The sequence below is a fragment of the Equus asinus genome, chromosome 20 (genome assembly GCF_041296235.1).
Source record: "Equus asinus isolate D_3611 breed Donkey chromosome 20, EquAss-T2T_v2, whole genome shotgun sequence".
NCBI lineage: Eukaryota > Metazoa > Chordata > Mammalia > Perissodactyla > Equidae > Equus > Equus asinus.
Genome location: NC_091809.1, coordinates 87,419,826 through 87,431,621, shown reverse-complemented (window position 1 = coordinate 87,431,621; position 11,796 = coordinate 87,419,826). Strand labels below are relative to the sequence as shown.

Here is an 11,796-nt window from a genome sequence, read left to right as displayed (position 1 = left end):
GTTTTCTCAGTTCATATAAAAAGTATGCTTACACTATGCTGTAGTCTATTAAGTATGTGATAGCGTTCGGCTAAAAAAACAATGTATATATCTTAATTTAAAAAAAATATTTTTTTGCTAAAAAATGCTAACCATCATCTCAGCCATCAGCGGGTTGTAATGTTTTTTCTGGTGGAGGGTCTTGTGATAAATGCAGTGTCTGCAAAGTGCAATAAGGTGAAACACAATAAAACCAGATATGCCTATATTTGGAGAGTAAAAATACCTTGAATAGTCAACACAATATTGGGAAGAAGAATGAAGTTGGAGAACCAGACTTCAAGGCATACTATAAATCTACAGTGATTAAGACAGTATGGTATTGGCAAAAGAATAGACTAATAGATTAGGGAAACAGATGAGATCCCAGAAATAGACCCATGTAAATATAGTCAATGATATTTGACAGAGGAGCAAAGGCAAGACAATGGAGCAAAGATGGTCTTTTCAACACGTGGTGCTAGAATAATTGGACATCTGCCTGCAAAAAAAACAGAATCTCAAGATAGGTCTCATGTCCTTCACAAAAATTATTTCAAAACAGATCATTGATCTAAATAGAAAATACAAAACTATAAAACTCCTAGCATATAATATAGGAGAAATCCTAGCTGGTTTTGAGTATGGTGATAACTTTTAGATACAACACCAAAGGTGCAATCATAATAGAAATAATTGATAAGCATGGCTTCGTTAAAATTAAAAACTTTTGCTCTGTAAAAGACAACATCAAGAAAATTGGGAGATGATCTACAGACAGGGAGAAAATATTAGCAAAATGCATATCTGATAAAGGACTGTTATCCAAAATATACAAAGAACTCTTAAAACTCAACAATAAGAAAACAAAAAACCTGATTTAAAAATGGGCCAAAGGTCTTAACAGACATCTTACCAAAGAAGATATACAGATCACAAATGAGGATATGTAAAGATACTCCACATCATATGTCATCAGGAAGATGCAAATTAAAGCAATAATGTGATACCACTACACACCTATTAGAATGGCCAAAATCTGGAACACTGACAACACCAAATGCTGGTGAGGATGTGGAGTAATAAGAGTTCTCACTCGTTGCTGGTGGAAATACAAAATTATACAGCCACTTTGGAAAACAGTTGGTGATTTTGTACAAAACTAAATATACTCTTACCATACAACCCAGCATCATGCTCTTTTGTATTTACCCAAAAAAGCTGAAAAGTTATATCCACACAAAACTACATATGGATATTTATAGCAGCTTTATTAATAATTGCCCAAACTGGGAAGCAACCAAAATGTCCTTGAGTAAGTGAATGGCTAAATAGACTGTGATACATCCAGACAGTGGAATGTTCTTCAGCACCAAAAAGAAATGAGCTATCAAGCCCTGAAAAGACGTGGAGGAAGCTTAGAAGCATACTACCAAGTGAAAGAAGCTTATCTGAAAAGTCTACATACAATGTGATTCCAACTATCTGATGTTCTGGAAAACTATAAAGCCAATAAACGTATTAGTGGTGGCCAGGGATTGAGGTGGAGTTCAGGGAGGATTTTTAGGGCAGGGAAAATAGTCTGTATGATACACTTTTGAAGGATACATGTCAATTTACATTTGTCCAAATCCATGGAATGTACAACTCCAAGAGTGAACACTAAGATTAAAAAATGACATTAGGTGATGTTGATGTGTCAATGTAGGTTCACCAATTGTAACAAATATGCCACTCTGGTAGGGGATGTTGATAATGGGGGAGGCTACATATGCGTGGGCTTGGAGGGTATATGGGAAATCTCTGTTCCTTCCTCTTAATTTGGCTGTGAACCTAAATCTTCTGTATAAAAATACTCTTTAAACGGCTGGCCCAGTGGTGTAGCGGTTAGGTTCACATGCTCCACTTCGGTGTCCTGGAGTTAACTGGTTCAGATCCCAGATGTGGACCGACACATGGTTTATCAAACCATGCTGTGGCAGGTGTCACACATATAAAGTAGAGGATGATGGACACAGATGTTAGCTCAAGACCAATCCTCCTCAGCAAAAAGAGGAGGATTGGTGGTGGATGTTAGCTCAGGGCTAACCTTCCTCAAGGAAAAAAATAAAAATAAAAAGTACCACAGAGTGAAACAGCTTTGGTATATGCAGGCATGAATTTAGAGCTAAAAAATTGTCATTTTCTTTTCCAAAATGACTGTACATTTACATTTCACAGTAGCAATGTTTGATAATACCAGTTGCTCCACATCCTCACCAACTGTAATGTTTTTTCTTTTTTTAACTTTTTTGTTTGTTTGTTTGTTTTTGTTTTCCTTTTTTTAAAATTTTTTTGAGTTAATGATAAGTTACAATCTTGTGAAATTTCAGTTGTACATTATTGTTTGGCAGTCGTGTTGTAGGTGCACCCCTTCACCCTTTGTCCCCAACCCCCACCCCAACTCTTTTTTTAACTTTTGGATATCATAATAGGGTGTTTTTTTCTGTCCTTGAGATTTTACTTTACATTTCCTAATTATTAATGACATTGAAAATGTTTCATGTACTCATTTTCTTTGTGTGCACATCTTTTGGTAAAAACTTCATTAAAATATTTTGCACATTTCTATTGGATGGTTAGTTTCTTTTTTTATCTAATTTTAAAAATTGCTTATGAACGTCCATTACCAGATGTTTAATTTGCAATATTTTCTTATTCTGAAACTTGTGTTTTCATTCTCTTAATTGTGCTTTGGAAGAGCAGAAGCCCTTAAGTTTTATGAAATTTTGCGCATTTAATTTTAAAAATATATCTGGTTATTTATCTTCTAATATTGTTCCTCCTAGTTTTACAGCTTTAGGTTGTACATTTAGGTTTACCGTGCATTTTAACTTAATTTTTTTATAGGATATGAAGTGTAGATTGAAATGCATGATTTTGCATGGGATTATCCAATTGTTCCAAATCCATGCATTCTACATTGAATTCCCTTAAGAATTTCTTAACAACTAACTATATATGTGTGAGTCTACTTTTGGGCTTCCTATCCTAGTATATCGATCAATTTGCATATTTTCATACCACTACCACATTGTCTTTACTAATGTAAGTCCTCCAACTCTGTTATATTTTTTAAAAGTTGTTTTGGTTATTCTAGTTACCTTATATTTCCATCTAAATTTAGAATCAACTTTTAAATTTCTACCAAAAAAAAATGCCTGCGGGAAATTTGATTGTAATGTGATTAAATTTATATATCAACTAGAAGAAAGTAGGTATATTGACAGTATCAAGACTTTGAAAAAATGGCAATTGTATATCTCTCCATTTATGCAAGTATTCTTCAATTTCTCTCAGCAATGATTTTTAGTTTTCTCCATGCAAGTCTTTTATTTTTTTGTAAAATATGTTACCAAATGTTTTGTTTAAAGCTATTTTAAATAATATTTTTATTTCATTTTCTAATGGAATGCCATTAGTATAAGAAATCCAACCGTTTGTATAGTCACCCCGTAATCTGTAAACTTGCTAACTCACATATTAGCTTAGTAGCTTTTAGTGGGTTACATAAGGTTTTTATACATAGAAAAATCATGTCATCAGCAAATGAAGTGTAATTTTCCTTCCAATATCAATGATTTTCAGTTCCTTTTATTTACCCTAATACCTTGGCCAGAACCTCGAGTACAAAAATGAATAGATGTGATATAGGAGCAGACAGTCTTGCTTTTTTTCTGATAGTAGAGAGAAAACATTCAGTCTTGCGTCATTAAGTTTTATGTCATCTATCAGGTTTTTTATATGTTTCCACTAGCTGGTTGGGGAAGTTCCCTTCTCTTCTTAGTTTCCTGAAATTTTCTTCAGAAGTTCACGATGGGTTTTGTCAAATGGTTTTTCTTCACTTATTAAGATGCCCATATGGGTTTTCTTTTGTTTGAAAGTATGGTAAAATCCATCTTCAGAGGCAAAAATTACTTTTGGGTTTCTGAGATAAGTGTTACTTGGTCATGATATAGCATCATGTTATTTATCATTGAAGACAATTTACATTATTTTTGTTAATATTTGCAACTGAGTTTATGAAGGAATTTGATAACTAATATTATTTTCATGTATTTTTCTGATTTTGGTCTCATTGTAGAGCTGGCAATATAAAATGAGTTTGACTCTTTTAGAGACAAAATCATGAGATAAATAATATGCAAATTTCAATAACTTTCTGAATGAAATTAAGAAATCACCTATGTGAAAGTAATGTTGGTAGAAAAATAAGTAGCTGAGGGACAAATTGCTAAAATTCATGCATGGGTCAAAACCTAAAAAATTGCATGCCACCAGAATCTGCCTTTTTATCAAACATGTACATAAAGTTTACTGTTAACATCAAGAACATCATTGTTCCCACACATTCAAAAATCTCATTACATCTTCTACATGGCCTCACAATCTTCCCTCATCTTCCAGGAGAAAAAGCAGTATAATCAATTGAAAGTTAAATTACATAAAGGAACCAATGAATGTGAGTTTAGAAGACTCCAATAAAGTTTGAAGTAATGCCTGAGTGGCTTTTACATTGTCGCAATTTTGGGTACACTGGGAGGAATAAAAATTGAAAGTTAAAAAAAAAAAAAGGTGAAGGTTAGCCTGAAAGAATTTATCAATTTCTGAATACATTTGGGTCACTCTTTCTTTACAAATATTTTTACAATTTGATTATGAATTTGCTTTGTCCTGACCCCATAAATGACTGGATTTAAACAAGGAGGAACAACCACATACAGATTGGCCAGGAGTATGTGAATGTAACGTGGAACATTTCTACCAAACCGATGAGTCATAAAGGAGAAAAATGCTGGTGTGTAAAAGGCTAAGATGACACAGACATGTGAACCACATGTGCTAAGTGTTTTGAGTCTGGCATCCCTGGAAGGAAGGCAGAAAACAGCTCGTAGAATCTGAATGTAAGAGAGGGCAATAAGGATCAAGTCCAATATCAGGGTAGCAATAGTAAATAAGCCATAGATGATATTGACACTTATGCTAGCACAAGCAAGATGAGCAATTCCCATATGCTCACAGTAAGTATGAGGGATAATGTAGTGTCCACAGAAAGGCAATCGTTTGAGAAGAGGGCAGAAGGGGATGGCAAGGAGCATTGGCTTCCCCACTATAACAATGGCCATAATAGCTACCACTTTGTTGGTGAGAATAGTATTATATCTCAGTGGGTAACAGATGGCAACAAAGCGGTCAATTGCCATGGCCAGTAGTACATCAGATTCCATACCAGTGTAGCTATGGATAAAGAACATTTGGATGAGGCAGCATTCAAAGCTTATCTTCCTAAGGTTGAACCAGAAAATGGCCAGCATCTTGGGGATGGTAGAAGTGGAGAGGCCCAGATCAATAAAGGAGAGGAGAGCCAGAAAGTAGAACATGGGTTGGTGAAGACTCTCCTCGGTCTTGATCACAAATAGGATTGTGACATTCCCCACAAGTGCAATCAGATAAACAGCAAAGAAAGGGAATGCAATCCAGATATGGAAAGCCTCCATACCAGGTATACCCAGCAGAAGGAAGACAGAGGGATATGAGGCAGTGTCATTGTTAGAGGACATCCTTCTGAGAACTCTTGGAAAATACTCCACAGTAGTTCTTCAGTATTTCTGGGGAGACAAAAGGGAATATATGGTGGTTGGATATCACTGTATATAGTGGCATACCAACTAAACTCTTAAGAACATAATGGAAGGGAATAGGAGGATTTGGGGGTGGAAAACTATCTTTCTTCCTTCCTAGGTTCTTTGACTGGCCTAATCATTAAATTGACATAAGACAGATTAACAGGAGAAAAACTAATTCAATTATGTGCCTAAGGGAATTCACAGAAATATAAGACTCAAAGAAGTGACCAAAGCAGGAAGCTTTTATACCTTTCATACAAAGAAACAATAAATCTGTGAAGAATTGACAGGACAAAGAAGCTTTGGCTTGGGGTAGTAAATTAGTAAATAAAAAACAAGTTTTGTTTATATAGCCTTCCTGGCCCTGAATTATCTCTCTGGTGATGAGGATATCTTTTCACCTCCTGGTACTTGGAGGGTACCTTTCACATGGGAGGTTTATTTCCTGCTTTCAGGAGGACAAAAGAGGGTCAGAGTGTCCTTCTGGAATTGACTACTTGTTAAGCAACTTTGGTTCAAAATAATCATTATGCCAAAGTGGTATATTTTGGGGTGGCTTGCCCTGAACCACATCAGTTCTTTCATCTGAAGCTACCCTGAAGGGTTCACATATTAAAAGCTTATGGCTGTGGAGAGCAGAATTGAGTTAGTAGCTGAATGATGCTTATTCTTATTGAACTGGTTTCTCATGTCTGAGAATAAGTCACTTCATCTAAAATTCATTTCAGGAGATGATGTTGCAGGTGGGCTCCCAAAATTAGGCCTATATTGCTGAAACAATCAGGTTTTTAATAAGAAGCATTTCTATGGAAACAAAAGAAAAGTAATGGTTAATGATTGGAATAGGCTATACTTCTAGTTTCTGAGTTCTGAAGATAGCCAGTGGAGAATTCTAAATGCTGGGCTCAAAGCATTTTCAGATGGAGTGAAGAGAGGCAGTGACAATTGGACAGATTTTCCTGGTTGATAGTCTGAATGTCTCTGGTGATCTTCCTCAGCGCCCACAGAGTAACAAGAATGAAAATTGTCCATATATGAGCTGTTTATTTCTCTAAAGGTTACATCAAGTTGTCTCAATTTAACATATAATTTTGGAAAAAGGATAGTTGTTTTTTTAAAGATTGTCACCTGAGCTAACATCTGTTGGCAATCTTTTTTTTTTCTTACTTCTTCTCCCCAAAGCCCCCCCGTACATAGTTGTATATTCTCGTTGTAGGTGCTTCTGACTCTGCCAAGTGGGATGCCACCTCAGCATGACTTGATAAGCAGTGCTAGGTCTGCACCCAGCATCCAAACCGGCAAACCCCTGGGCTGCCGAAGTGGAGCACATGAACTTATCCACTCGGCCATGGGGCCAGCCCCAGGAAAAAGGACAGTTTTAATTCTTAATGCTTCCAAGTCAGAAGGGAGGGAAAAAATTGAATGGTCATTTTAGAGAATTATAGCCAGATATTAGAGGAAACTAGAAGAATTCAGCATTTAGTACAGGTAGAAAACAAAACCTCAAAGACAATTAGAATCTGATATGCACAAATGTGCATTAGAGTTTCTGTTGTTAGTGTCATTGAGTCAATTCCAACTCCTAGAGACCCTGTGTAGAGCAGAGTGGAACTCTGTCCACTCTTTTGTGCCATCCTCTCATCTTTTCAGAAAATGCTATATCAAAAAATGCTTCATGCCTTTTCCTATGGTTTTCATGGCCAATTTTTTGGAAGTGGGTAGCCACGTCCTTGTTTTTAGTCTGTGTGGTTCGGAAGTTCTGCTGAAGCCACCCACCAGGGATGACCCTGTTGGTATTTGAAATATGGATAGCATATATTTAAGTACCATAGCAACATGCAGCCACCACAATATGACAACAAAAACATGAGTGGTTTGGTTCCTGACCTGGAAACTAACCCAGGCCATACCAGTGAGAGCACTGAATCTTAACCACTAGACCATCTGGGCCAGCTATTTCAGTTTCTACTGAAACATATTTTTTCTATCTGCAATTAACCCCATTTTGGTCAAAGATAACCATAGTAAGAATGATTTGTTTGCAAATTAAGTCTAAGTTTCAAAAAATGTGCTTGATTATTTACATAACTGCAGCATGAATAGCAATTGATCATAAAGAATCTTTTAATCTGCTTTGCTGGAACTTTTCATAAGGAATTTCAGATTAGACTTTTAAAAGCTCTTCGAGTCTAAGAAGTAAAGCCAAGGACTTGACATCAGGTTTTGTCTGTAAAACCAACAGATTTAGGTTAATTCTTCTCTTCATGAGGTCCCCAAAATATCCTGAGTTTCTTGGGCCTTCCTTATTTACCTGGTAAGGCTACTGGGAACCCTCTAAGCAAGGTACTAGGCTGACATTTCCATGGGGCTATATTGGTTCCATAAAGTCCACCTTAGTTCTTAAAGCTGTCTGGTTATATCTGTGTCTAAGTACATCTCACTCAAATATGATATTCCAGTCTAAGCCTTGTCAGTCTAACCAATGCTTCCAATTTTGTTCTTACAACAAGAACAGATTCTTATTGAACTTATGTAAACAACAATATTGCCATGAAATGCTCACTGACAGTTTCTGAATTCTGGAGGGACCAGGTAGGGAGAAAAAGATAAATGTTTCATATTTGTTCACAAAGGTAAACCCTACCAAATTTCTCTAAGTCACTGGTATCTTAAGAGAAAAGAGAAAAAGGTTTTCTTAAATCTAGAAAAAAAAATTAAAAAAATCAGCAATGTTTCTAACAAGAAAAAGTCATAAAAATTATTATCTTCCTCCTTGCTTCACTTAGTTCCACATAATTAATATTTATTCTGCTTGAATGCAGTTTTTCCATTAGTTCTGAAAATTCTTACTCAGTTCAGTTTGATGATCTAAGGTTATTAGAAACATATTCTAGAATACTTGTCAGATTCCTTCCTATGAATTTCTCTGAAGATGAAGCACTTTTGCAGGATCATTTTTGCAAAAGCATAAGCATGACACAATTACTGCTTGTAGATGACAAAAGACTTAAAAATGGCAAATGTTAAAGACAACACAAGTGTTCCTTATAATGCAGTTGATAAGGAAATTTGGTCATTTCTGTGCCACGCAACATTTAAAACAATAACTAGAATGACAAGTGATAACATTATACCAGAACATATCAGATCTTCAGCAATTTGATATACTTTCTAAAACACTTATCGCATATACCTATACAAATAAAACATAAATAAAATTTAGCATCACTTATTTGACAATGCTTCCCATGTAATTTAACATATCAAATAAGTCTGATTAGTTTAATATGTCTCCTATATAAGAAGGAGAAAGACCAATCTTTTGAGATGTTCCAGGAGTCCTCTGGAAAATCCCAAAGTTAGTTCAAGGTTTAACAGACTTCATGTGGAATTTAATTTGAGGAAGTTTGTCAAAAACATCAAAGGGTTTTGGACACAATGAAACAGTATTGCAGATCATTATGAAATAATAGTTATGCATTTAACAAAGTGACAGTAAAAAATATTTCAAAAGCAAATACACAAGTTTACATAGTTCTGAGCAAAATTCAGCTCTTAATATTGAGAAGACTAGGTTGGCTTAAGTAATCAAAGACCTGATGATAAAGATAACATGACACAGGAATTTATGTTGACCAAATGCGACATCTTTGTTTTCTAGGAAACTTACTTTTTATGTTTTATTAAGAGCAGACCAAGAGTCTAAGAAAACTTTATCCTTTTCACAGAGAGAAACCAAATTCTAATTTTACACCAGCTTACTTTTGATATGAAAACAATTTTTTACTCAAATAAATTCATTTTAATTTTAGTCCATTTCACTACACGTTAAATTTCTTTCCCAAGATCCCCCTTTCTTTATAAACTTACTACACTTTTTTTTCACTTTCAGATTTTATCCCATGTCTTCCTGACTTTAAGATGAAATTACTTTTTTTACTTGAAGAAAATGCATGCCATTTTCTCGTATATGCTCCTTCTGAAATTATATATCCTAGTTCCCTTGCATACAGAGATGTTTCCCTTATTATTCATAGTAGTTTTAAATAATTGTGAATAGTCTCTTACTGAAAAATTTATGAATGCATTCTAAAATTCTTAAAAGTGTATTTTCCTCAAAATAAGTTTTCTATTGTAAATTTTATTTCTGTTTCTGTTCACTAGACATTAAACAAAGTCAGTCCTCATCCTAAGTTATTTTTTTGGCTGACAAATTTTGTAATAGAGATAGCCTGAACTTATTTGATTACTAAACCCAGGTAGAATGAAAGTATAATATTTAATGCTGATAATTTTAAAGCCATCTGTTTTAATTAAACCAACAAACAAATTAGCTTTTATTTATTAAGGATTAATATCAGATCATGTGAAGTTGAAAAACATTTAGATTAGTTTCTATTGTATTACTGAGATTTAGCAATACTTCATTCAAAAGTCCTTATTTTAAGCCAATTAAACAGAGCTCTTTTAAAAAATAATTTTTGTAATACTCTATGGAGTTAGAAAAATATCACACAAATAACATACATATGCAGACATATACATAAACATACAGACAGATAAAAAAGAGATATCATAGATTTATTTCAAAACTGTAGCCATTAATCAAGTACAATATAAAATCACTAGTTTAAAATAATTGTCTCTGTCAGACAGAACAAGTTAATGTTACCTATTTAATAGCTTTTTGCTAATATTTGTGGAGAAGATCTCTAAGATATGTGTTTGCCCTGGACAAGTAATCTTAAGGAGGCTGTGGTCTAGAGTTTGGGTAAGAGAGCTGTTTTAGCATTTTTTACTTTATTTTATTTTATTTTTTATTCTTAAATATTAGATAGACATTGTATTTTATTTATTTACTTTTTGCTGAGGAGATTTACCATGAGCTAACATCTGTTGCCAGTCCTCCTCTTTTTCTTTGAGGAAGAGTCATCCTGAGATTTTAGCAATTTTTATTTTAAAAAGGCCTCTGTCCCCTTTTTTTCTCTTTAGCCTCTGGTGAGTGTCGGTTGTGTTTTAGTTACCTCCTGGAGTATTTACATTTCAGAGATATGATAAGATTTATGTCTTCAAGGGACAGAAAAAGAATGCAATTCTTTTCCTAGGAATTTTGGGTGTTAAGAGAATTTGCTGAGAAGATGGGGTCAGATTTTCAGAGGGGGAATTTGTGTTAGATATGGACTTTAATTTTACTCTATTTAACTTTGATTCTTTCAGTTTTTAAAAGGAATCCCTAAGGTTAGGCATTATAAATTTTTATTCCCACTTTTCATTTTAGTCTTTCCATAGGTGCCAAGAAGATAATTGTTTAAGATGAAAACTCTCCAACATTTTTTTCCAAATATAGAAGTATTTCCAATTCAAAAGATCCACCATCTGGCCATTGACAGGTGGGATCTATTAATCTCAATAATGACTCAAAGCAATAAGCCTTTTTATGTCTTAACGAAGGATGTAAGAGGCATTCCACAAGACAGTGCAAAAGATGTAGCCCTCACAATATTCAGAAAGTTTATTCCCAGAATTAGGCTAAGAAAGGAAATGCTTTTGCTATCATAGGTGTTAAAAATTGTGTAGTGAAAATGTTGTCTCTGGTCTCTCCTGGGAACATGAGATGCCTCCAGTCATAGACCTGCTAATCTGTGACATCAGGTAGGCACTACTGAAATGAGACTCTTCCAGAATTACAAAGCAATGAAGGTTGAGACGGCAAAGGCCTTTTATGAACTGGGAACACTTATGACAAATTCCCCTGAGACCTTTTATGGCCAGACAAAGAGAATAATGCTTGTGGCTTTGTGTCCTGGAATCCTAGTCTATTTGAGCAGCCATTAGATGCACACCAGTAGGTGCACCTCCCAGATGTTAGAGGCCAGAGTGAATATTCTCATTGGTCATAAAGCTGAGCTCTCAGGGCATAGAACAAGGTGACAGGAAAACCTTATCCAGTTTTTACATAGGACACCTACAGCAAACTTTATCTATGTGAATGCTGGTCTGGTGAGAAGGTGAGTTCACCAGTCTGTGAGGCCAGTTTGAACAACAGACTTATACAACTTACGCTTGCATTTTACCATATGGTTTTTCTTCTTATGACAAATGACATAAAACA

General features: G+C 34.8%; 1 protein-coding gene across 1 annotated transcript; it reads right to left on the bottom strand.

Moving 5' to 3' along the window:
- Nucleotides 1–4,679: 4,679 nt before the first annotated feature.
- On the bottom strand, nt 4,680–5,618 carry LOC106830359 (olfactory receptor 52E4-like). Its single transcript, XM_014839940.3, has one exon. It carries the CDS (start codon nt 5,616–5,618, stop codon nt 4,680–4,682), a length of 939 nt encoding a protein of 312 aa, XP_014695426.3.
- Between the last annotated feature and the right edge of the window lie 6,178 nt (nt 5,619–11,796).